The following is a 26573-nucleotide window of genomic DNA, read 5'->3' as shown; positions in this document are numbered from 1 at the left end:
CGTAATGGAATCGTAGATGGTTTAGTGAAATAATAAAAAATATTTCATATAAAGTATTATTTATTTCATGAAATAATAACAATAGTTAAATCTACAACATTTAAATTAAAAACCATAAATATCAAAAAATATATATATATATATATATATATATTTTTTAAAATTATTTTATAATTTTAATTTCAAAAACATTCTTAACCAAACACATTAAACTACTTTTTATTTAACCTCAATTTCAACTACAGTTTTAACCAAATACCTATTTTTTCAAACCAAACTCAAATTAAAAGTATTTTTTATAAAATAATTTTTTTTAAATCACAATCACAACAGCTACCACAATACTAAACACACTGTTTTAATGTATAAGAGAGAGAGAGAGTCCTGTTTGTTCTTCTTGAAAGCTCCTTTTCTCTCTCTAAAACACTATATTCCAAGTTTACCGATCAAGATTATATTTTGTTGTCACTCTCTCTCAACTGACAAATTTTCAAGCTCTGCAATTATTATGGTTTCTAGGTTTTTGTTAGAAGCTCCAAACTTTGAAACAAAATCCAGTTAAAGCTCCAAACTTTGAAGCAAATTGTAGTACCCCACTCTGTAAATTAGTCTCTTTCTTTCATATTTTGCTTCGTCAAATTGTTTTGAAGAGGAGAAAATGACTGTAGAGCAGGGGATTGGAGATAGCAATATAGATCAGTTTCCTAGTGGTATGAGAGTTTTGGCTGTTGATGATGACCCAACTTGTCTTTTACTGTTAGAGACTCTACTCCGAAGATGCCAGTACAATGGTTTGTCTTTCTTTTTTATCGTTTCATTGACTTGTTCATGTGTTTTTGGACATGGATTTTGGTTTTCATGTTTTTTTTTTTTTTTTTGTTAACGTTTTGACGTTTTAGTTGTTTGGCAGATTTATGTAGTTAGATGTGTAAATTATGAATATTTACAAGCCATTGGCTTGATAATCTTTGTTTTTGGTTTTGATTCTCCCTGTTCATTTAGCTGTTTTATGTAGTTAGTTTTTGTAAATATGAAATCTTGTTGAGTTAAATTAAGTCTCTTGTCTTGCTTTTGGCTTCTTGCGGAAATTAGAAATCTATGTTCTTTGCTTGCTTTGTCTCAGTTTGATACTTTTGGGAGATAGGCACCTAGATATGTATCTACTTTGACAAGATTATAAAGGTTATTGTTCACTCATTTGAATCTTTACTGTCTCTTATGTCATTCTATGTTTTTAGCTACTGGTGTTTTTTAATGACTGGAACTGTTGGATCTTCTAAATTGATTGCACATGTACTGTTGGGTTATTAGCTCTTTGAAGTAGATTTATATAAATTTGTTCTGTGTTCAAGTTAAATCTTATGATTTATTGGCATGACATACTTCTGAATCTTTTCTAAATAAATCTAAATTTATTATTGATTTTCTGAGTTTTGGCTGATTCTGAATCTTTTTACTAGATTAATGATTGATTTTCTATGGTAGAACTTGCCCCTTTTTGTGGCATACATGTGGATTTTTTCACATGCTGTAGAACTTGTCCCTTTTTCTGGCATACTTGTGGAATTTTTCACATGCTGGACTTGCTCGATAAATGGGTTGTGGATTGTGCAGTTACTACGACGAGTCAGGCAATCATGGCATTGAGGATGTTGAGAGAAAACAAGAACAAGTTTGACCTGGTTATCAGTGATGTCCATATGCCAGACATGGATGGTTTTAAATTGCTGGAGCTCGTGGGCCTTGAGATGGACCTACCTGTCATCAGTAAGCCAAAAACACTGCACATGGTCTTTTGCCCTCTGTGTTTCAGTTTTGAAGACTCTAAATGAAAACATGCTGTAGATTTTCTATATGGATCCGCAGACTTCCTAAAAGCATTTGAAAATGATCAGTTTCATGCCATTTCCAGCTTTACCACTTCTTTGAAAATTTTAGAGTTGTGTATTAGTCTGATTCAAACTCATTTCGTAAGTTGATTCCAAAGCTGAATATAAGGACCTTCTTCTGTTCAGTTTAATAAATTTGCTTACTGAGCTGTTTTGTGCTTATTGCATATTATTGCAACATTTTTGCCACATGTGGTTGTCCAATTGGGATTCATTATAATTTATTGATGTTGATCTGCAGTGTTGTCAGCAAACGGTGATCCAAAGCTTGTGATGAAGGGGATCACTCATGGAGCTTGTTATTATTTGCTCAAGCCTGTTCGAATTGAGGAGCTAAAGACCATCTGGCAACATGTGGTTAGGAGAAAGAAAAGTGATAACAAAGACAGAAACAGCTCGGATAACCGAGACAAGCCTAATCAAGGAAGTAATGAAGCAGTACCTGACCAGAAGCTTAATAAAAAAAGAAAAGACCAGAATGGAGACGAGGATGAGGATCATGATGAGGATGAGGACGAGCATGAGCATGAAAATGAGGATCCAACAACCCAAAAGAAGCCCCGGGTTGTGTGGTCAGTGGAGCTGCATCGCAAGTTTGTTGCAGCTGTTAATCAATTGGGCGTTGACAGTATGTTATTTAGCTCTTCAGTATACTAGAAGTGTTTGGAATGTTTTTCTCAGGGTATATGACACTGGTTTTATTTATTCAATCTATTCTTGTGCATGTGGGTTTTATTTATTCAATTTGTGCTTGTGCATGTGCATGTTTACTATTTTTCCTAATTAATACTGGAGTCGATATGTGGTTTATGACATTTCTCAAGTATTAGAACTGTTTTCTCCACCAATTGATTTGAGCAATAGCAATTTCACTGGTTAATAATTAATTCTTAGATCCTTTACAGCCATAACAAATTCTTTCATGGGTGAAACCATGCTTTTGTTATGGTAATTTGTTTTAATTTTCATTCATTTTGTTTCAATGCAGAGGCTGTTCCAAAGAAGATTCTTGATTTGATGAATGTTGAAAAGCTTACCAGAGAAAATGTGGCAAGCCATCTCCAGGCATATATTCTTAACCTCTCCTGGCATAATTGAAAATGAACTAATTATTTTCATCCAGGAATCTAACTACACCATTTTGATTGTAGAAATATAGGCATTACCTTAAAAGGATCAGCACCGTGGCAAACCAGCAAGCTAATATGGTGGCAGCTCTGGGCAGTTCAGATGCATCATATCTGCAAATGAATTCTATGAGTGGACTGGGATTGCACAGCTTGGCTGGATCTGTGCAGTTTCACAGCACACCCTTCAGATCTCTCCCATCTAGTGGAATGCTTGATAGGTTGAATTCTCCTGCTGTTCTGGGCATTCATGGTCTTCCTTCTCCTGGAGTGATTCAATTAGGTCATGTACAGACTGCGCCCCACACGGCTAATGGTCCAAGTCACTTCCAACCAGTTGGACACCTGGGAAATAATGGGAACATACTGCAAGGGATGCCAATGCCATTAGAACTTGATCAAATACAATCCAACAAGGGTGTGAACTACATTCCAGAACTTCCTACTCATCTTGATGACACAGCCAGTTTCCCTGTTTCCAGTGGTTCCACAGATATGAAAATAATTGCTGGAAGCTCAAATAGCCCTTTTGTTGGTGTTTCAAACAAACACCTGATGTTGGAAGGACATGGTCAAGGGCTCCAAGATGGCCAAAAATCTGGAAAGCAATCTTCTCTTTCGGCAGGGTCTTTAAATCCAGGATATTCTTCCCATTTTCCAGATCATGGTAGACGTAATGACAACTGGTCCAATGCTGTTCAGTCAAATGGGGCCCAGTCAGATTCTTTTACGTTGAATGACTATTTTAAGCAATCTACTCTGCATCCTAGTGCCATCAGAGACCGCATGTCAACAATGGCCTTGCAAAGCAGGAATAATCCTTGTGATGTTTCTTCTGTCTCTACTCTTCCCATATATTTACAGGATTCCAAAGCAGATCTTCCATGCCGAGTGGGAGTGGCTACAGTGAGCAGTAATGCTGGACAGCTAATTAATAATGGCTCTCTAGGGTGGGATGACCATAGGCAGGATGATCCTTACCACTCAAATGGTCTATCTAACTCAATAAACTCTGCAATTCCTATTAATGGTAATGGGAGTCCCATTGGGTTCAATTTGGATCCAAATAACCTGTTTTTTCAGAGAACCACAAGCTTCATTTCAACTGGACCGTCAAATTTTGCTGATACCTCATTGATGAAGCATAATGAGGTTGAATGTTCAGCCATGGAAACATCAGTGAGGTCAAAAGATGGGTATTTGGTAGGCCAAGAGAAGCCACAGGACAGTTCTGTTTCGAATAATTTTGGCTCCTTGGAAGATTTGGTGAGTGTAATGATCAATCAGGCAAGTCCTCCATGTCTCTGTGCATTCCTGTCGAGATGTCCTTGTTTTTCCTTTTGTATTTTAGCTATAAAATTTGCATGAGGTTCTGAGCCTTTACCATTGAATAAGAGAATCTCCTCTAGGCAAACAAAGTTTCTTTTCCCTCAACTATCATTTGGCTCTCAGTCAACCAGCTATACCTCAAAAAATGCGTTAGGATTTATCAACTTTTTAACTATTTCTCCTGACTATCAAATATATGTTTCAAGTTTCAACTGTAACATGGTTTAAAGATGGTGTTCCTAATAGGACCCTGCAAAATACAAGTTGATGCCAGTTCTTGTTTTTGTTTTGAATGAGTTTCTTATCACTTCAACTTTGAATCTCTTTGCTTATTATGTTTTTCATGTTCTATGCAGCCAACCATTCTTGGTTAGGAGAATAGTCTGGGTGAGTATCTGTCTCTGTGCGTGTTTCGGATATATCTTGCTGAGTATTGTTTTTCAATAAAAGTTTTTTCTAGCCTTGAAACATGGAGGGCCCTCCAAAGTCCTTAAATTGCATGTCATGTCCTTTCACCTGGAGTTATCTTTTATGATAGTACTTGATGAAAACACGGTCTGCCCTAGTCAATGAATCATTCTCGATCTACCTCCCTTTTCAGCATTTTTGGTGTTCCATATCACTTCATCAGCTTTAATCCTAGGCATTTGATCACATGGAGTTGATGATGCAGGACAAGACAAGGTGAAGTTACCAGAAGGAGACTTTGGATGTGGTGGTTATTCTCTAAGGAATTGCATATAAAGCAGATTTAAACAGCCAAGGTCTCTAAAGAGGATGATCTACAGAAGCTTTGTGCTTTCTTGCAGATGAGTTATTCCTAGTGTAATTGATACTCAATATATCTATGTATTCCACTTCTAATTTTCTTTAGAGAACTGTTTGTTAATTGCAGTTGTTTTGTCCTTCTCAAATTGGCAAGAGTAATTTGTTTTTACCTAGTCGATTCAGCTGAGCATTGCAATCTCAAAACATTCCCAAGAACTTGGTTTTGAACTGGGAAAATGTTCACGGGCCCAGAAGAACAAGTGTTTTTGGCATTATTGGTGACATTGAGATTGTCACAAGGCCCCACACTAAAGAAAAGAGCTATCATTTCTACCAAGAAAAGTGTCTCCACTTGCTATTGACCAGAAATTTGTTCCTGACTGTCACTAACCAGACAAAAATTCCACAAGAATACTTCTAGGAGTACGTATTTCGAAAGAAAAAAACTATCTCTAGAACACATAATTGTGGCATATCATTACCATAATAATCAGTAATCGTTTCCTTGTAATCTTTTGAGATACCTCCTAAATTTCACCCTCCACTCCAAACAAAAAGAGAAGTTAACAAGTAAAGATAGAAAGGCCAATGCATGAGGCTCATTGCACATTTATGAGAAAATAACGAGAGAAGGCATCCAGGGACGGTGGAAGCAGGCCAATCCTCACATCAATTCCGGCAGGGTCATTAGGATTCTGCATCAAGTATGCAGCCTGAGGGATTGGAGTAACCATTGGAGATGCATAGGCTGCATCTCCATGTAGAAAACCCACCTTGTAGAATGGCATCCTTGTCCAATCAGAAACTATAGTGAGCTCTTTCAGAGGAGGGCGAGTGCCTTGTGGCCATCTAGTGCTTCCATATGTGCGTTCACATAGTCACTGTTGACAGAGTTCTTAGCTTGTTTTATCTTCTCTATTTTGGCCTCACGGCTTCCTTCCTCTAATTCTCCAGCTGTTAAAGCTACTGAAATGAGTAAATAAGCATTGCCACTGAATCCAGGCCTATTAGATTTTTTATCTATAATTAGACATTAACCGATATGAACTTAATTTATTTTCATTGCATCCATAACCATTTTCTTATAAGGATTACTATTGTCATCTACAACTTCATGCACGTTGCTAAAATTAGAAAGTTGACCCAACCATCCTTTCTACCATGGTATCATGAGGAACATATAGTTTCCTGTGTGCATACCAACACAAATATTTTTTCATGAACCTTTTTTTTTATATATATATAGAAGATGCATAGTTACAATATCTGGATTGTGAAACTTTTTATTTTTACACCTCTTAAATGAACATGTAATACCCTCTCCGTTAATATTTCTCGGATTATATAAATGTATAATTAATAAAACCCTAAATTCTATTACAATAATTCATCCTCCGCAACCCTTGGGGTAAATCTTTATATATCTATGAACGAGCATCCATTATTTATATCAAACCTATATAAAATAATAATGACAACATGCATTAATTAACTACGTTAACTAAATATTTTGCAAAAGTATTGATATATCTCAAACCTATTCAATCTATTTTAAAAGTATTCTTAATTCATTATTAATTATCTACATAAATTCAAATTTCTACATATTTATAAAAAATTTCAAATTGGCAATAAAATTGAAAAAAATATAACACAAACCTATTAAATAAACTATTATTATTTCATCACAAAACACCTAAGCAAAAAATTCGATACAAGTTTCATCAATTTACAAACAAATACAGTTATACAAAATCTAAAACAAACCCTAACATGTACAAAATATAAATCCATACAAAAAATTTGTATGAGAAAAAACTATAAACAAGTAAACACCGAAACAAAATATATCTACTACAAAAAATATGCAAAAAAAAATCAACATTTTAAAATTGAGTTCAAATAAAAAAATGGTAGATTTGCTTATTTAAAGTGGAGAATTCTTAATAAAATTTGAATCTAAACACAGATGCTGACAAACTGAGTGTTGTAATGGCTAAATTTATTGTGGAAGGTTCAATTGTGTTGAGATTAGAAGGAAGGGTGGCTATTTGTTGTAGGAAAAAATGCATAAAAAAGAAGAAGAAATGAGGGAGAGGGAGGGGGAGAGAAGGATTGATTGCCAAACTATAAATTAAATATTATCGAGAGCATTACCAAGAAAATTATTATGGCAGTAACTCTATTGATCATTTTATCGGTAAAAATATCACGTCACCGTACCATTTTTTTTTTTTTTGAATCTCATTGTAATACTCTCCGTCATTTCTTTGGTATATACTAAGAAATTTTTTTTTTCCGGTGTTTATCGATTAATACAAGAATGAAAAATTATACTGATAAAGGTCATCATAATATATCTACAAAGTTTTTCTATTAGTGTTTTTGTTTGTATTTGTCTATTTTCTAATAATGTTATTTTGATATAAATAAATAAATAAATAAAATCTATAGCACATTGAGTACTTAGTGAGCAGTGAGATTATATGTATAGGTGTAGGAATCTCAAAGGTTGGCACATCACTCTTTAAGCGAAAAGAGAACCTTGCAGAATTGCTGCTTGTTTGATCACTGACTATTAGTTTTGATCACTGACTATTAGTCATATACCAAAATAGCAAAGTAGGAAAGACGGAGGCATTTGATTCTTTTTGTTTATTATTTGCATCACTTCTTTAGTAGAAAAGTTGATCTCCATTCAAGATTGGAACTAGACTTGCTGTGAGAAGTCCGATTGGAACTAGAGTTTCAACCGGCTTGAAGCTGGAAATAAACCCAATTATTAGTAACAGCTGCTTCAAATCCCTAAGAATTAAACAGCAATACCTTGCATCACCTTTGAGTGAGTTGAAGCTGTAGCAAAGAAGTGTTATGCATTAAGAAAATGATATTAAATTAACAATCTCGCTTCCAGTAGGCGGATGAAATGTAGCGGTTTGTAATGAGCTGCATGGTTAGCCAATGAAGTGCACAAAATCTCAAGCAAGCCAAGATTTGGTAAATATAAAGAACTATTCGGTGGTTTTTGCAAAAAGAACTTCATGGTTTAAAAGTACTTAAAAGAGTTACAGTTTAACTCGTACTTGTTCTTTTGCTAAAGCCTGTAAAACTAGTTTGTTGCAGCTAAAAGGAACATTAAAAGGTTACAGGTATTCCATTTGTATGTATCAATCTAAAACGATCATCCCCGAGTCCGATTTCTCTGTGGTTTCATTTGGTACAGCATCAGTGTTGGGTGTCATTTTCATTATTCATATCGACCATTCCCACATCCTTTTCAGTTGTCCCTGGTGAACAAGTTGGTTCTTTTGGAGGAGCAACTGGGCATGCAGAAGGTGGAGAATCACTAGGAGATTTACTTGTTTCTTTAACTAGTTCTTCGTTTGATAATGCAATGGTTCCTTGCAATTTTGGCTCTTTTGTTGCATCTTTCATCTCGACAACTTCGGTAGCAGCAGTGGTGTTGTCATTCTCCTTCAGCTGGTCAGATGGTGAATGGAAATCTGCCTGACTGCTCTGTGATTCAGCTTGGACATGTTTGCTTGAGCCAAGAGTAGCCTGTTCTGAAGTAGAAGATTTCTGTTGTGAAGGAGAGAGAAATTGATTTATCTGTTCATAAATCGTCTCTAATGGCTGAAGATCCTGTCTCAACTTGAGACTTGCAGGTTGGTTGGTCAAGGATATCTGAATTGATTCATGAACGTTTTGCTCCAACACCGTGCACATCTGCCAGGATAATCAGAAAAAAACTTCTTGTTAAATCCTCACATGCCTTTGGCTCATCCACTACCCGGTCCTTGTATGCGTGTGTTGTTTGTCCAATTTTCATCCTAAGTGTTTCCTATCTGATACATGATACAAATCCCCATCCATTGAACCTTACAATTCCAAATGAAATAGCAGAAGATTTACCTTGTTATAAAGCTGAGGTAATGCCAATCTATCGGGATTGTCATCACAAGCAGCAGCTGAAATTTCTTCTGATGCTGCATAGAGAGAATGTTGATCATCCATAAAAGTTTTGATAATTAATCAAACCTATGTCCCCTAAAATATGATTAAAGTGTCGATAATTAATCAGGATATGTTTATATAATATCATTCAAATGTTTTGCCACTCCATCCTGTAGTAATAGTAATTAATAACGAACTCCCCTTCACAAATCTCTCAATTTCCTTTTTCAACAATCCCTAATTTGGTAATCTGCAGGCTATAATTAATAAAGAAACTATGAACTTACCAATTGATTCCATTCGAGGCAACTGGTCAATCATTTGAGCACTAATCTCTATGGAGCCTAAACTTGATCTGTCAGCCGCCGTTGTTTCACAATCAGCCTCTTCACTTGTAATCTCATTTGCTTTTATATCACCACCCTGAGACAAACAAGGGGGTAAAGGAACTTGTGGGTCTAGAATCAACTCAAGTATCATATCATTACAAGCACCAACTACACACTCTGCTTTACTATATGCTCGTCCTCATGAATGTGCTCCAGAATGAATATCTAATGTCCTATAACAAACAAGAGTGCAAGGATTTTGACTAGCTCTAAAGATGTGAGGGCATGAATCGAGCCATAGGATTTCCACAAATCAGCCAAAATTCCCAGAAAGAAAAAGCAGTGATGAAAAAGAAGGAAGAAGATTCCACATGTCATTAATACTGTTGCTAGGTGTTGCACATTCTATAGCAAAATTACTGCCTAAATCTAACAGGTAACAGTAGATAAGGCATGCCCAGCGGTGGTCCTCCTCAAAACCGAACTCTCGTTAGAGTTAAGGTGTTCTAGATTGTAAGTTGGGTATTCTTTTTCCTAGTATATGAAATGTTGCAACTTAGATTTCCTCATAATTGCTTGCATCGGAAATGTTACTCTTTCAAATTTAAAGCTATCTGAAAATGCAAAAATAGTAATAGTACAGGCAATAAAGAAAGTGATAATCACTTACAAAGTATTCTTTCTGGTACTCTGCGTAGAGTCCTCTCTCCAAAAGAAGCACTCTTTTCTTAATGAACTCTACCTGTCGTCTCTGCATATCTCTAAAATGAAATAAGATAGATGAATCTTGGTATAACTGTGCTTGATTTGCAACATCAGTTGTTCCATGAGCAACATCAGCTGCTGCTACATTTCCAGTACCATTTGCTTGTGTCTGGGTGCTAGGAGCTTCTGCATTATCCATGTTAGAAGTAGAACCGTTTTGTGCTTGAGAAGCAGCTTGTCCAAGGACAGGTAGTCTTATAAAAGGAAGATTCAACTCTTTACAAATGATTTCTTGAACCTTTAAGTCCTTGTCATCAACAATAGCTTGCCATCTTCCATACCCATGCCTAGAATTTTAAAATTAATCATGAGCAGAAACAATCTTCATAAATGAATTAAGAATATATTAAGCATGCAAATCTGGTTCAAATAATAGAGAAAAAACACTTGTGTTTCAAGTTAGTGAAGCATCTTTGCATTCATTCCCAAAACCAAGTGAGAACACCTACTTTAGGAGGAATGGGGTTTTTTTGGCACATTGTTTATAGATTAGGCAGCTTTATTTTTATATACCTATCATGAGATGTTTGATGTGAAGCATCTTGTGATAGTGCGTATTTCTATGAATCCATACAAATGTAAGGATCAAATTACACCAGGTGCATAGCCTAAGCTCTTTCCCATGCCGTATATGCACCAAACATTCATATTTTTTTTATAATTTAATAGTTCTTATGGAGGGGGTTTTGAATATTTAACTTTCAACCTCCTCTTTATAATTATATAAGAGAAACATGGATACAAATCAGGCTGTACCTCAAGCACCAAAATCCTATGCATCACTCTCCTCAAGGTCAAGTCTATTGAAGATGAGGAGCAGCATATCCTATGCATGTGATTGGATTTTATTATTCTTTTCTAAAAATCCAATTTATATTTCCATAAGCAGCAATACATCAAATATTTAATTCCGAGATTTGGACAGGATGGGCAGCACATAAACTCCAATCAACTTGACGTTTGATGAGAGTGGTGGTGGAACACTGCTAAAAGTAGGTAAGACATTGTCTATGATGCAATCTGTTAGCTACCACAAAAACTCACATATTGAGAATGAATACTAATTCATTCAACCTATGAAGCAATGTCCCAAGCATAATATTCTAGCAAGATATCCTTAAAACCCCAATGGTGAATCCTGTAATAATTGTTGGATCTTAATGAGACATAGGAAAGTTGCATTTTTTACATATTGAAGACTACTCAGGCAAGACCAATCCATTTCAAAAACATATTCAACTGACCTGAGCACATCTGATCAAATCTATTCTGAAACATACAAGGCAACTAGAGTGCAAGTGAAAGTCCTAGAATGGGCTGGACAATGTTCAGCCTATCCCCTAGTCAAATATTTAATTTGTATAAAGAATTTAAGTCCTAGTGCGTGCACACTCACATACATTGGGATATAGAGCACTTAAGAGACAAACAAACTCAAACCAAGTTAACAAAGCCTCAGCACAAAACTAGTTGAGGAGTAGCTATTTAGAGGCAACTAAAGGCAAAATACAAAAAATATGCATCATATAAAAATTAACAGATAAAAGTGATGTGACAGATGGTAATGAGAAGGCATACTTCAATACCGCATGAAGTAACAACGAATCATGCTCTTGTTTCCAAAATTTTCCACTCTTCAGGCCTGGGTAGCGCACCATAATGTCATCTGTGTAAAGGAGGCTGCCTGGGTTCTCTGATGCAAACCTTGCCTATCATTCCCAAAAACACATCAAAAACATTGAATAATTGAATCATTTGACCAATGGAAGTAACGTGCTTGGGTATAATAATTCCTTTGTTCTTATCTTAGCACATGCATAAGGAAAGCACACACAAGGAAAGCACTCATGTCATGCCTTTTCTGCTTTGAGCACCTTTGAAAGGCAGGCCCCAAAGGGGGAAGGGAGGAAAGGGGAGACCAGATACAAAGAGTAAAAAGAACAGTTAAAGAACCAAGAATTTCAACTTGCAGACTCACCTTATCCCTTATCAAAAGCAGGACAGCAATCCTAATAAGTACATCTTGTATTCTAAGACCCTCTTTAGGAACACCATCTACAATCAAGATCATAGATGGTGAACAAAACAAACAAAGCATATTTACAGCGCAAAAAATACACAAAATAAAAGCATCTGTGTGAAGATCGATCACCTGAAAAATTAGGTGAATCCGATAGATCTTCCGCTATGTGCGTCAAGAATAATCTTCCATAACTGAAATCAAGGGTGAAAATACCATTTATGAAAACACAATAAACTTGGACATAAAGTATTAAAGTTGGCCCAAAATAATAATAATAATAATACAATTGCTAGAACTCTTTTAGCACTTGCAAATATGTAAGAAAACAATAGTGGATTGACAAGATCGATCTCTAATATGTATATATAGTAATAGCAAACTCTTGAACTTCCTTGATTTGCATGAAATTGAAGAAAATACATGATAGTTTCCAAAAAAAATCTATTCTTTTTGCCTTGAAACTAAACAAGTGTATCTTGTAGCAACTACAAGTGCATGCATACAAATGTCATCCAATCCAAACCAAAAATATAAAATGCAATAAGAATGCAAGATGTGAGTCATGTGACAAAGATGATGCTATTATTAAAGTTTTAGAACATTAGGTTGCTATAAATAAAAGGTAAAGCTGATGTTCAATACTTTTCTACTTCTTCATATGTCTTCTGTTTCAAACGAGGGGCAAACTCCTTCCAGTCATAGTTTCCGACCCCATACCTGCAATAGAAAATTTATGTGGAAAAGCCAGTGTAGATGCATTTTAAAAATTTCATAACCCCAGGAGCAAAATTCTTCTTTTCTTAAGGTGGGAATTAACCTCATCAAAATTTGTACAAATGTAGCCCTCTGATTTTGATTAAAACCCAATACTCTAAATGATCTCCCTTCACCTTCCATCAGAGGAATTGGCTCCATATTATCCACTGCAAACAAACTCAGTATAACATCAATTTCTTATCACTGAATCATTAGAAACAAACCAGGAAGGAAAAAAAACACTACCTCGACCCTTCTTCTTATACGGCCTTTTTATTGTCTGAATTCCAGATGTCTGAATTCCAGATGAAGTTGTTTCACCATCAGTCAACTCAGCTTCATAGTTATCATCCTCGCCATCAGAGCTTACATCTTCTAGACCAGCAAGGTCATCTTCTTCAACAGAGACCATCTGAATCAGTTGAAAACAAACCAGTTAATCTCATTTCCAAAGTCTCAAAAATAAAAGTGCTCTGTACTATTCAAAGATGCCAAAACATATGAACTAGTTAACATTTTTAAGCCTACAAACACTTCTTTATCAAAATTTGCTACAGAAGGTCAAAATAACAAATCACTTTAAGTCATCATCTTCAAAAGAAGAACTATCTTACAGCCTAATTGGAAAATAGGATACGGGGTTGATGTCAACTCAGTTCTATTTCGAAACTTAATTCTAGCGCTTGGGAGGCTGGATTTGTTAAAACATTTATTTCTACACACTAATAACATTTGAATTCTGACCCAAAAGAATCAGATACTTTTGCATGGATGGGTCCCACACCATGTCGTGGTTATATTTCCTTCAAAAAGAGTCCTTTTTTTTGCAATTCCACCCTTATGCCCTTCACTGTTAACGGAAAAAAAAGGGAACATGCAAACAGGAAATCTTGAACTACCCACTTAAAGACAAAAGTCACTTGAAGCAAATTCAATTCCACCCGAACAAGATTTATACCAAACACATATGCTTTACTGTTAATTGATTTGAATTTAATTTTTAACCACATTGGTTCCAAACTAGCTGTAAGTGAAACATACAGTCCCATGCCAAGTAAATTTAACTCCTCGATGATAACAAGCAAATCTGCTTTCCAAAATATGGTAGAAAGAGAATACAATAATACCTGCTTACGGCTTCTCTTTCCTTTTCCCAAAGCATTAGACTCCTCGATTTTGTGCACTTCATAAATGTCTTTTAGCAAGTCCTCCCAATAGTTTGTTCTTTCGGAATTGCTTATGGTAGATTTAGTTTCCATTGCTGCCTTTTGAGCTTCCTTCTCAGCTGCAGCCTCTGCTTCGTCAATATACTTAAAATTTGCAACCTAAAACACGCAAAAAAATGTTTTCCAATCAGAAACATTTCAGATACTTGTAAATCAGGAATCAGAAAGAACAGAACACAGGAATAAAGAGCCTGCTCCATTTCATGAATAACTTGTAATAACAATTACAGATACAATCTTCAATATATTATTTTTACACTGACTATTTTAAATAGAGCCGAATACTCAAACTATAAACAACACATGACACAAGCACTGTATCTAGGAATCAATGTACTCGTGATCAAGAGTTCAGCCATTCATTGACTTAATACAATTTCACCTATGAGATACTGGAGATGAATTTCAAATGATGGGTCGCTTTGCATTGGCATCATCATTTAGAGAGAGAATCTAGGAAAGATAAGATCTGCCACGAGGATCTAATTCTTATGCAGCCCCACTGTACCAAAAGACCTTTGCTCTCAATGATCTACCAAAATTTGTTAAATGAAACTAGAAAACATTCACAATATTCCTCTTGTATCATATCTATGTATATAAGAAACAACATTATCAAAACCTGCAACCTTAGAAGACTAAACCCCATGGAAATAATTTGCACAATCAAGAGCACTCCCAATATAGTTCAGACCTTGCTCCCAAAGAACACCAAACTTCCTAAAAAGTCTTATGATAAAATTCTTAAAGTAATGCAAATGCAGATTTGAAATTGAAACTCAATTCATTTGAAATCCACTAACCCCAAAAATCTAATTACGATTTTGACCACAGTAAGACAATTCCAGACACACAGGGTGGGTGGGGGTTCTTCACCTGTATTGAAAGAAAGCAACAGGTCATAAATGTTTAACAAAGGTTTAGATTTTATTTTAATGACTACAATTCCAATTATTCGTCCAATGGTAAGAACAGGCCTTATGATAAGTATCACAGATAGAACCCAAACAGAGCATCTGCAGAAAGGGAAATCATAAACAACGTATTTTCTAGACCACAATTTTAATCTAATTGGCACTGGTCATTATAAGCATAACATAAGCTTTTCTTTGTTCTTTCTGAAGCTTGGTGCAGAGGCAACCCAGGGTCTTTGAGCATTCAGTGAGACCAAAAATCATGCTGACAGTTGGAACAACCACGAAAAATCCTTGGGGTTGGCCACCAAGGGGTCATGGTGAGTTCAACTCTATAGTAACAGAAAATTTACTTAGAACAAGTTTGGTTTATGTTTCAAGAAACAGTTATAACAAGAGAATGCACTAAATTTACTTATCAACTTCAAAATGGAATAAGACTTGAAATTGTAGAAATCTAAATCACAACACTAATGAATAAGAGGCAAGTATATAAAGAGTCCAACAATCATGGTTGGATAATTAGAAAGGATGACTAGGTAAATACTGGAAAACATAAAGACAATGAAAAGGCATCCAGAGAAGCTACATGAACCAGATGAATATCGAGAATTTCTCTGTAGGCAATGTAATATGGATAGTGGATGTTAACTAATCTGCCTACAATAGCTAAGACTAATAGAAAACAATGTGGAATGTGGTGAGGAAGATAAAACACGTGATGCAAAATTTACTTCCCTTGCATTATGCATCCATCACACAGACTAGGCTAGTCCACAGTTTTTCTTCCAACAGGCAATCATAGTTTTCATCTTTTAATGCCATCAATCAGAAGTGTGAGATAACATGTGCGGAATAAAACTGTCTACAGTCTACATGGGAAAGGAAAAACAATTGCTAAATAGAGCAGGCTTATTCTATGGCAGTTACAGTGGAAGATTGAGTACTATAGAAAATCACCACAAAGGCACCTCAACAGATAACAGAAAAAGACATTATAGTATCAAAAAGAAAAAACCTTAAACGCCTTTAAAAATCCATCTTCCTCTTCATCATCCAATGATGTTTCTTCATCTCCAATTTGTTCACGGTCAAGTAATCTATTGAAGAAACAACATAGACTACAACTTTTAGCAAACAATTAAATTTATAAAACACCAAGATACTAGCAGTCAAAAGTGTTTACCGATGTATAGCAGTGTCGTCATAGTGAATTTGACGTGATTTTCCTGCTTCATCATTCTCATCAGCAAAAAGCTCCTTTGAACCATATCTTATGATGTCATCTAGCTCTTCCTAAAATATAATCATAATCTTTTAAGTTTTTTCTTCAAATTTTAAACCCACTCAGCTACTCTTTTTTTCACAATATGAACACATATTTCAACAACCATCTTGTTTTAACTGCCCAGCTAATATGCCTACATAAAGAATCTTGCAAGCTGTACACCATAAACACAATAACCAGCATTTTCTAAAGAACTAACCACTTTAGCCAAGAAAAAGAAGAAAAAAAATCTGCTGATGAGTAGTGCTCTCAGTATAAGTTCATCATAGATCATATCTGTTTAGTTTTTGCCCCTAAATCATACTACAATATTAATAATAGTTAAATTATGACATCTCTGATCAGAAACTCTTATCATAACTTTCATTTAATTTAGCCCACACAAGCAACATAAGTCTACTGCTACACGTACAACCAAAGGCCTTGACTAATGAAAAAAGATTATTACTTGGTTAATATTTTGTGCCTTCAGCCTCCCAACAACAAGGTGCTCTAAAACCATTTTCTTCTTAGTCATCTGCATCATCCGTTCCTCAATAGTTCCTCGGGTTATGAGCCTATAAATCATTACCTGCAACACCAAAACAACACTTCAATGTAAGACAAACAAACAAACAAACAACAACAGAAGTTATCTATGAAAACTTGAGAATAAATTTTAACCTTGTTGGTTTGCCCAAGTCGATGTGCCCTAGCCATCGCTTGAAGATCAGCATGGGGATTCCAATCACTGAAAAGCCAAGAATAATATGTCCAGTGAATTGAAACCAAAAAAGGAAAAAAGAAGCATAAAATCATCACAACCCCACAATAAAATTGCAAATCTAGAACTTTTGAGTTTCAAAATCCCCAGCACTGGAAAAACAAAGTGATCTTTTAAAAACATAGCCATTAGAGACGTCAGTGAATTTAAATGAGCACAGTGATAGTGCCAATTTTTTACTTAGTCAAATTTTAAAAATTCATAAAACACCAGATCACAGTCACCTTATATTTTATTACCATCATACCACCCTTCAACCACATAACTACTACTCTACCGACATTTCCATAGTACCAGCTTTCTCATTATCACTTGAAAAGGGAATACTAAAGCAGAAGATGAAAACAATCAACCTATCATAAATAATAACTGTATCAGCAGTTGCAAGATTTATTCCCAGTCCTCCAGCTCTAGTTGAGAGAAGAAAGCAAAATCTTGAAGAATTTTTGGCATTAAATCGATCTATGCGTATTTGTCTCTCAGCTCCACCAACCTTTCCATCTATCCGTTCATATGTCCATTTCTGACCACAGAAACAAAATAAATGATAAAATACTGGATCAAATTAGTGTATATCTGAACAACCTATCACTGCAGCAGCCAAATACAGATACAGGATGGATCATAATAAGAAGATGCCAATACCTTATGAGTGCAGTAATCTTCCAGTAGGTCCAGCATGTGCTGAAATTGTGAGTAAATGAGAACTCTATGTCCTTGTTCTTTAAGTCTCACCATCATTTTGTGCAACAGTTGCAATTTCCCAGAAGTTTCCACGAGCTGCCTGCCACATAATAAAACAAGAACAAGAAGCACAAAATAAATCAGGAAATAATATAAAGTACTTTGAAAAGAGTCTTTATACACACTGAAACAACGGAGAACAGAATCATATTTCAACAAGAACAAGCATTGGAAGCCAAAACTGAAATGAAACATCAGAAGGACAATCCACTGCCTCTCAAGCAAAGAACACAGGCTGAGAATAGGCAAAGAAGATGAAAATATAAGATAAGAATATGTCCTATCGTAATGCTAAGGTACCACATGCATAACTGGACACATACATGTGTAAATGCACATGTGAATGCAATTGCACAGGCACAAAAAAAGTATGAATATGTAGAATTAAGTTAAGCACTTGAAAGATTCATTACATGTGTAAATGCACATGTGGATGAAATTGCAAAAACACCAAAGAACAAATACATAGAATAAAACTGAGTACTTGAAAGATTCATTGGTGTCTTCTATATCTGGTTCCACTCCTTCTAACATATAAGGATGACAACAGAGTTTGCGCAATTCCATAACCACATTGATAAGAGAAATCTGGTCAAGGAAGATCCAGGGAAAATAACATGTTAGGTTGAAATACACTAAAGTAGTTAAAGTATCTTTATTTCTCTACAATAATAAATTGCACCTGTGCACCGCCACGTCGAGTCAGTATTTGATAGTTACGAGTCAGAATGGCCTTGTAATATTCCTTCTGCTTACTACTTAGTTCAACACGTAGAATGAGTTCCTTCTTTGGAGGTAGCTCCTTCATGACATCCTTCTTCACCCCTATAAGAACATCACAAATTTGCATCCACATTCTCATCAATACTAAAATTTTAAAGAAAAGGGAATGAAAACCATCTTTTGCTACAGAAACCATAGCTGCAACAGGCCACAAAAGAGAGAGAAAGAGAGAGAGCCCTTAAAATTGCATATTTAACAATTACAAGGAAAAAAGAAAAGCTAATGGAGCAAATAAAATAGACAGGGAATACCTATTTCATGAAAAATAACTTGTCACCCAACTTGTCATAATATTTCTACTACAAGAAAAGTTTTTCCTAAGATCCTGCATTCATTACTTTTACATTTGTGTTCCTTTTCTTGCAAAAGGAAACAGGGTGAAACCATAAGTGATTCAGAATACGGGACAAAACAAATTAAAAAAAAAAAGAGTGGGTGCTAGCAAAAATCAAATCGACTCTGTAAACTCAGCCCCTTAAAAGCAATGCAGAAAAATTTATCGCTTCAATTGTAGAGGAAAAACAAAAACCAAGTAACTTTAATGTGCTGACAAGTGACGAAAGAAATGGGCGAAGACTACTAGGAGACATGTTTTTCAGATGGTTTCTGTGTTATGAATAACAATCTATGCATTAGTTCATGATGGGAAAACTCCAAAAAGAACTGTTTGAGAAAGTAAGACCCCAAGAGAAATCAAATGCTTAAACAGAACTATGGAGGCATCCACGAATAGTCTGATAACACTTCATTTGGCACCTTCATGTCCAAAGAAAAGGCAGAAAAGGTCCACGGTCAACATAAAAGAAAAATAATAATAATCAATGCACCAAAAATAAATCACATATATCAATAGCTCTGGAAATCCAATTAATCAAATGAAGTACATGTCTGATGGAAAAGTTTGAGATTTTACTTCTAAGGAGATGGGGAGCCAACATTTTATGAAGTCTCGATATCTGTTCCTCTTGATTTATATCCTTAAACTCCTCTTGGAACTCTTCTAAACTCGCAAACTGCAAAGATTAAACCAATATGAAGAAAAAGGCTCTTTCAACTTATCAACAGGCTCTTATAACCTATCATGATCTAACTAAAATCATATGCAAAGCTGCACATTGTACTAACCTTCCCAGCATCAAGGAAATGCATGAGCATGAAAAGCTCATCCAGATTGTTCTGAGCACAAGTCAAATGAGTGCATAAGTTAGTAAATTCAACAAACACATGTAAACAGTATTATTAAGTGGCAGAAAATCCCATAAGGCAAAAGCAAGCAATGAAAGCTAATTAGCTATTCATATAATGATGGGAGGGCACTGCATTTTACTTTCTATCCAGAGTTTGCAATCTAAATATTTGACTCTAAGCCAATACTGTGAAAATTAGCATGGCATGAATAAAGAACTTGCAATACTGAAGCAATAAGATGATTAAAAGCATCATATTATAGATATAAGATTATTAAAAGCATCATATTACAGATATGTGCACATAAAAACTGAAGATAATGATAAAAATAAAGTGAATAAAGAAACTAAAACATGCATTCATATTGTGTTGCAAAAGTGTAATTGATTAGACAGACTAAATCTGCCTATCCGCCAGTGTTTAAATTCAGCAAGCTAACTTTACAACATGATAAAATCAGCAACAGACACTCCGTCAAATGCTCCAGTGGCAGAGCATCAAAACAAATGCATGTTAATCAAAAGAACGCTGAACAAGCCTCTCAATTATTGCCATAATCAGTGGTTTCATACCCAGTGATTTTGCTTAAAAAAAATACAAAACCAGTAGGAATCAAGAGAAGCATAAAGGCTTTTACATCATATAATAGGTTTACAAACATGGGCATACAATAAAGTATTTTTATTTTTCAATTTTGTTCTGATATTGGTATTTATTATATGCAAGCACTATTCTCTGGCAAAAAGCAATAATCTTAAGTCCATGTGATTCAATTGCATCATTAGAAAACAAACCTGAAGAGGGGTTCCAGTCAAAAGCACACGATGGTTACTATAGTACTGCTTCATCGAGACAAACAATTTTGAGTCCTTATTTTTTAGACGATGACCTTCATCAACAATCTACAAGTAGATGTCAGTGTTGAGTAGCCATAACATGCATGGGACTAGCATTGTACTCGTTAAGTTGTAGAATGTTACCATGCACTCCCACTTTATTGGTTTCAGCGATGCTGTGTCTAAGTTAATCATCTCATAAGACGTTAGAAGCACATCAAATTTTATTCTATCTTGCTTTCTTTCAGTGACAACTTGACCAGATTTCTTTTTCTTGATCTTCTTGTGCTTCTTGGGGTAGTAAAATTCATATTCCCTAATGACAGCACGAGCTTGTGCAGAGCCAACATACATAACCTGTACAAGAGAAACTTCCACTCAGTGTTCCTTACCAATGAGTAAGTTAGCTAAAGAGTTTGGTGTACATACAACATTCATTTGAGGTGCCCATGTTGCAAATTCACGTTCCCAGTTTCGCAATGTTGAAAGTGGAGCTACTACCAAATGATGAGAGATGCCTTCTTCAAAAAGAGATGCTAAAAATGCAATACTCTGTATGGTTTTCCCTGTAATCAAACAAAAATAGAAAAAACATGAATAATACATTGGGAAAAACAATGAAAAGCTATCAGTGCAAAAGCAAAAACACAAGCAAGACTCACCAAGGCCCATCTCATCAGCAAGTATTACATGTGTTTGTTTGGACCAAGAAAAACGTAAGAAGTTCAGCCCTTCTAGCTGATATGGATGCAATGAGCCTTCAATTACAAGAACAGGAGCACTTGGGGATTAACAATAATCAAACCAAGTTAATATAATATGAACAAGCATGTTAGGTTTTCAAGAAAGTAGAAAAACATCAGATGGAATGATGTACCTCCAGAAAGAAATTCAGGACTGTGTTCATACTGTTGAAATTCTTTTGATTTCTTCTTTGAATCAGTAGCATCTTGAAGGCTGCTCTTTTGCTTACTTGGTTTGTGAGACCTAGACTGAATTCTATTAAATCTTTCTATTTCAGGCTGGAATGCAGATACATCTGATTCAAATTCCCAATAACATTCATCATAAGAAAGTTCCTTGTACTTCACAAGATATTCCTTCTCACCCTCAACTCCCCTGAAGCACACAACAGTGTCACATTCATGAATCTTGTGACAGAATCAAACAATTTAAGAACAAAAGTAAAATAAAGAGAAGAAAAAAAAGGCTAAAATAGCATATCTAAACTGCAAAGCACACCGGTATTATCAAGAAATGCAGCCCATGATAAGAGGCAACTGCATATTATAAATGGAAAATTTTCACTCTGATGCTTTTATCTACAATTAATGATTTTAAAGTTCAAGAAACAGGATTCATGTAAGAAATACCCCTTGTAAAGACAAAAGAACATTAAAAAAAATGCATAAAGCTATAGTAAAAGAGGTTCCAAAATAGGATGATGGCAACAGGGAGAACAGATAGCCATGTAAGATGAGTATCCCTTCAAAATCCCAACTATTCTGCCGAACTACCCCGCATCCAGGGAAAGATCCAAGGATTAAAAGCTCCATCCCAACCCCCCTTAAAATATAAAAAAAGGTTGATATTCTTCAAGATGATATTTTTTATTTTATTCCTAAACGAACAGTTGTTTCTTTTTTCTTCTAAAAATATTTTTCTCAAAACACTTAACCCTTCATGTGTGAACAATTTTCTCCCTCTACCTCAAAAAATGAAAGCATCTGATCCACCAGTTTCATCCCTGAAAAGAAAATTTGTCTTTTCCCCCAAAATAACTCAATCCTGGGTAGGTACCTAACTATGTTTAATCTTAGATATGAAATTGTTACTTGAACAGTAAGGATAATTCTTTCCAACAACAAAATTCTGGTAAAAAACATGCATGTTAGTTATTGTATTAGCAAACTACTTGTCTGTCCGCATTTTCTCATATATAATTAGAGCATAGAAGGCACATACTTTTAATAGTGAACTCCACTCCATAGATTTCAAAATTCAACAAAAAACTTCATAGAGCATTTCCCCATTTCATCGTTTGTAATCAGCCATAAGGAAAAACAATGCAGCATAAAATCAAAACTATCATATTTTGTGTGTGTGTTTGATGCATTAAAGTTTCAGATTAGTCAACCTGCAAGCAAGAATTCGATCAACAGTTGTCCATTCAGGTCGGATAGCAACAAAGTCATCCTCAGAGTTATTGTTCGACGCCATTTGACGATTGAAATTGTTTACTTTAGTCTTCAGACGAGGATTTGACTTGAAAGCTTTTAGGAACTCTTTCTCAGGTACCCTATAGGGAATTGTGACGAACAAGGAAGGAAACCAGAAAGGAAAAAAACCAGCTAACACATGAGCAAACGATGCCTAATAGGCAGGAAAAATACAACATTGAACAAAAAAACAAGAGAACATCATACAAAAATCAAAATGGATTGTGCTACAGAAACACCACAATATAAGGCATGTTAGCATGAAGGGGAACTTGAAATGATTATAAAAGGGTTTGCAAAACTAACATATCATTTTACAAGCAATTGTTCTACTTTATAAAATTGGAAACCATATAAAAAAAATTACCAAGTGCAATGTAGATAAGATAAGCCTTTCCACTTCACAAGATACTGTTTTACAAAAATTTGCTTTGAGCCTAGCTTAGAGGCATCACTATCATCAGCTACGGTAGGGCGCATTTCACTGTCCAATAACTTATCAATATCATTCAGAGGGCTAACCTGCAGACAAAAGAATGGTAATTGTCAGCTTTGAAAAGCATAATGTTTTTTGAATTAAACAAGAGTACCCATGAGTTCCAAGGAATCATACACATTCAGGGCATCTCCAATTGCTAGGAAAAGGAGCTTTTAGTGGTGGAAGCAGACACTTGGGATGGTAAGCATAAGTGCAAGTTTCACAATTCAGAAGATTCTCACTCTCTCCGCAAGCTTGACAGGAATCCTCCTTCTGAATAAGAGGCAAGAAAGCGGAACTATTAAAGAGACATAAAGTTTATGAAATTTGCAACGCTAAGAAAGACAATCATGAGAGGACAACCAAATCACAGCATCTATGTTCACTGTAAACATGTGTGGGAGCATGGACATGAGAGATGTTTCAAAAAATCAGATGTATATTCTGCCAAATGTTTAAAGCATTATTCTGCATCAGTTGTTTTGAAGCCTAAAGGCCTCAAGCAGCTAAACACCTAAGCCGTAATTTCTTCTTGCTCTTGTGCATTGTATTACATTGCGCTATGTTCCACAAATACATCATTATTTTTTAAATCAATTTTTTGAAATATGCATTCAAATTCTCAGCCGTAGTAAACTACTTTCTAGTTCCATCATCATAATCATTAAAGTTGAAGGATTAACATGACAACTGATGAAGGCTTGTTCAGTTAACCTACAAAATAAATCCAATGAAATCAAGGAAAAAGAACACCAAATACATGATTATAGAATGGAGTCCGGGAATCAATGAAGATCACCCACAAAAAGGCCCAAACAACCTTACAATTTCATAAACCATCCCAAACCAGAAAAAAGAAAGGAGCAAAAAGCTGGTGGAAGTACGAAACTACTCAAACCCAAGAAGTTTTCAATTCTCAATTTTGACAGGCTGTGCCCCTCATCCACAAGAGAAAGGGCACCGGTAAAAGTAATGCAGTGAAAAAACATCTCTAATAGAGGATGTACCTTAAAATAGAACCATCTAACTCAGAGCAACTCGGTCATGACCATGATTTCATCAGGCCAAGCACTAGACCATATATATATATATATATATACAAATATATATATATAAAAACTAATGGAAAAATCCATGTGACTAACAACAGCCACAGAACAACAAAATTGTATAATTTTTTCTTAATTATTTCCACAGAACATAGTTACCTCCACTCAGAAATCCCTGACCAAAGCCATCCCTTTATTTCTCTGTTAACTAGCCCATGCATCTAAGGCAGCCTTAAAAACATCATCAAAACATCCTTAAGAATAACAACTCAGCCACAATCCCGATCCTTTTACATGATAATATCGAATAAAATTTCTTTTCGTGGGAATTAAACTCCTTCCCAGAATTCAAAACTAAATATAAGAAATAAAATGCACAGAATTCACCTTAAAACCATTAAAAAAAAAAATCCTTCAAAACACATCAAAATGTTTGAACCTCAACTATCTTAACTTCCAGATGAAACTGTAAAGCATCAAACTCGGTAATTAGCCTAGAAAAGAAAAGGGAAAAAACAATTATCATTCAGCATTAAAGACAGTACACACTAACCTACGAAAGAAGTAAGAAGAAAAGAAACAAACCGCATCATCCCTGACAAATCTTTCAATTTTCTCCTGGGGTTTTTTAGCTTTCCCAGAAACAAAATCAGCATCATCATCTGATTCCTCCAAGTTATAAATTGGCCTCCTTTCTGATCTAACACGTAGCCTCTCCACTAAGCTACTCATTTCCTGCAACCAAAACAGAAAAAACAAAGACATGGCATTATTAAACACCACAAACTCTAGAATCATAAACAAAACAATGAAACGAAGAGTGCAAGAAACCAACATTACACGTGCACCAATTCATGCAAGAACAGAAACCCACTTGATAGAGAATTATCAAAATTAATCACCATTTCAATAATTAATGAGTTTCTGGGTCAGTAGTTATTGAAGTAAAGTGTGTATCTTTATGCGTGAGGTCTTTAAAAGCAAAGATGGCAAATGGGTTTTAACTCTTTTCAAGGAATTTTTGCCAAATAGAAGTTTAGAGTGAGAGAGAGAGAGTTACCGGAGGATCTGGAGCACCAACGTAGTAAAAATTGCTGCCTAGACCCAAAGAAACACCAAAACCGGAGTTTGGGCTAGACAGAGAAAACTAAAAAGTCGGAGGTTTATAAGCGTCAATTATGCTGTCACCTAAGACAACGTTTTTCCTTGATTTTTTTTTTTTAAACATGAAGTACTGTTTATATAATAACCAAGGAGTTGCATTTAAGCCCCTCAAAAAAGAAAAGATTAGTGTTAGTTAATTATAGGATTGCCTTGGTGTGCGGGGAGGATTGGGTGGAATCAAGAGGGTAAGATGGTCTTTATGGAGTATTACAAGATTTTTTTTTATTTAGATATTGTTTGGAAGGGTATCAGTGAGATCAATGTGGAGCTATAGCAAATTGATTGAAATATGTGAAAAAATGAAAATAAAGTTAAAAGGACAAGTTTTTTGTATAATAAATATTTTTTAGAGGGGTTAAATAGATAAAACCTTTACTTAAGAATTAAATTTTACTTTTTCAATAAATACGGAATAGCCATAATATTTTTATTTTGGTGATTTTAGTATTTTCAATTCAAATAGTATTCAAAACCATATTATTAGATAAAAGAAATAAAAATGAAGTTTGTTAACACCAATTTAGAGATTTAATTAATCATAAAATAATACCTCACTCTTGATGGTAAGAATATAAAACTTTGTTTTATATTTGTCAATAAGTTAACTAGGAATTTATACTAGCATTCAATATAAGTTATTTTGCAGCAAAATAAAAAAGGTTGAAAGGGATACATTACATCAACTTAACATGTATGACTATTCATCATGTTACATTGTTATGTTTTAAAAGGGGTAACCATGGCTATATAATTGGGAATCCCTTTATTTTTATATGCTAGAAATGAAAATCATAATAATTGAACTCTAACCTTACCTCATAAAAATAAAATACTATATACATAATTTTTTTTTATTGGTGGCCACTTTAGAAACTTAGCAATACACAATTTTTTTTTTATTTATAGCAATAATACATAATTTGTTTTATTGAATTAATAAGAATTGTTGACTTTTAATGTATTTTGGAAGATGAGTATTTA

General features: G+C 34.9%; 2 protein-coding genes across 10 annotated transcripts; one reads left to right on the top strand and one right to left on the bottom strand.

Annotated features, from left to right (window-relative positions):
• The first annotated feature begins 394 nt into the window (after positions 1-394).
• On the top strand, positions 395-5234 carry LOC118051104 (two-component response regulator ARR12). Of its 6 annotated transcripts, none has more exons than XM_035061650.2 (7): positions 395-791; positions 1615-1767; positions 2131-2517; positions 2878-2954; positions 3041-4282; positions 4702-4732; positions 5019-5234. In XM_035061650.2, the coding sequence occupies exons 1-6, from the start codon at positions 659-661 to the stop codon at positions 4717-4719; spliced, it is 2010 nt and encodes a 669-aa protein (XP_034917541.1). In that variant the 5' UTR covers positions 395-658; the 3' UTR covers positions 4720-4732; positions 5019-5234. The 6 variants fall into 6 exon arrangements, with proteins under 6 accessions (XP_034917541.1, XP_073262381.1, XP_073262380.1 ...); XM_073406280.1 differs by having other exon boundaries at positions 4947-5234; XM_073406279.1 differs by having other exon boundaries at positions 3041-4303; positions 4947-5234.
• A 2901-nt stretch (positions 5235-8135) lies between these two features.
• On the bottom strand, positions 8136-25640 carry LOC118051105 (CHD3-type chromatin-remodeling factor PICKLE). Of its 4 annotated transcripts, none has more exons than XM_035061653.2 (31): positions 25489-25640; positions 25014-25163; positions 23515-23652; positions 23269-23423; positions 22820-22981; positions 21560-21801; positions 21345-21440; positions 21112-21248; positions 20827-21039; positions 20641-20748; positions 19784-19834; positions 19572-19671; positions 18558-18700; positions 18360-18463; positions 17777-17915; positions 17485-17654; positions 17032-17098; positions 16817-16939; positions 16267-16376; positions 16099-16180; positions 14068-14265; positions 13187-13352; positions 13002-13107; positions 12827-12901; positions 12314-12375; positions 12140-12216; positions 11740-11870; positions 10067-10448; positions 9355-9490; positions 9026-9099; positions 8136-8839 (listed from the first exon to the last, which is right to left on the bottom strand). In XM_035061653.2, the coding sequence occupies exons 2-31, from the start codon at positions 25158-25160 to the stop codon at positions 8339-8341; spliced, it is 4395 nt and encodes a 1464-aa protein (XP_034917544.1). In that variant the 5' UTR covers positions 25161-25163; positions 25489-25640; the 3' UTR covers positions 8136-8338. The 4 variants fall into 4 exon arrangements, with proteins under 4 accessions (XP_034917544.1, XP_034917543.1, XP_034917546.1 ...); XM_035061652.2 differs by lacking the exon at positions 25489-25640 and adding an exon at positions 25264-25442; XM_035061655.2 differs by lacking the exon at positions 25489-25640 and adding an exon at positions 24588-24922 and having other exon boundaries at positions 25014-25153.
• Between the last annotated feature and the right edge of the window lie 933 nt (positions 25641-26573).

Source organism: Populus alba, chromosome 18 (assembly GCF_005239225.2).
Source record: "Populus alba chromosome 18, ASM523922v2, whole genome shotgun sequence".
Taxonomy (NCBI): domain Eukaryota; kingdom Viridiplantae; phylum Streptophyta; class Magnoliopsida; order Malpighiales; family Salicaceae; genus Populus; species Populus alba.
The sequence above is the reverse complement of the archived record's forward strand: the minus strand, read 5'-3'. Positions and strand labels throughout refer to the sequence as shown.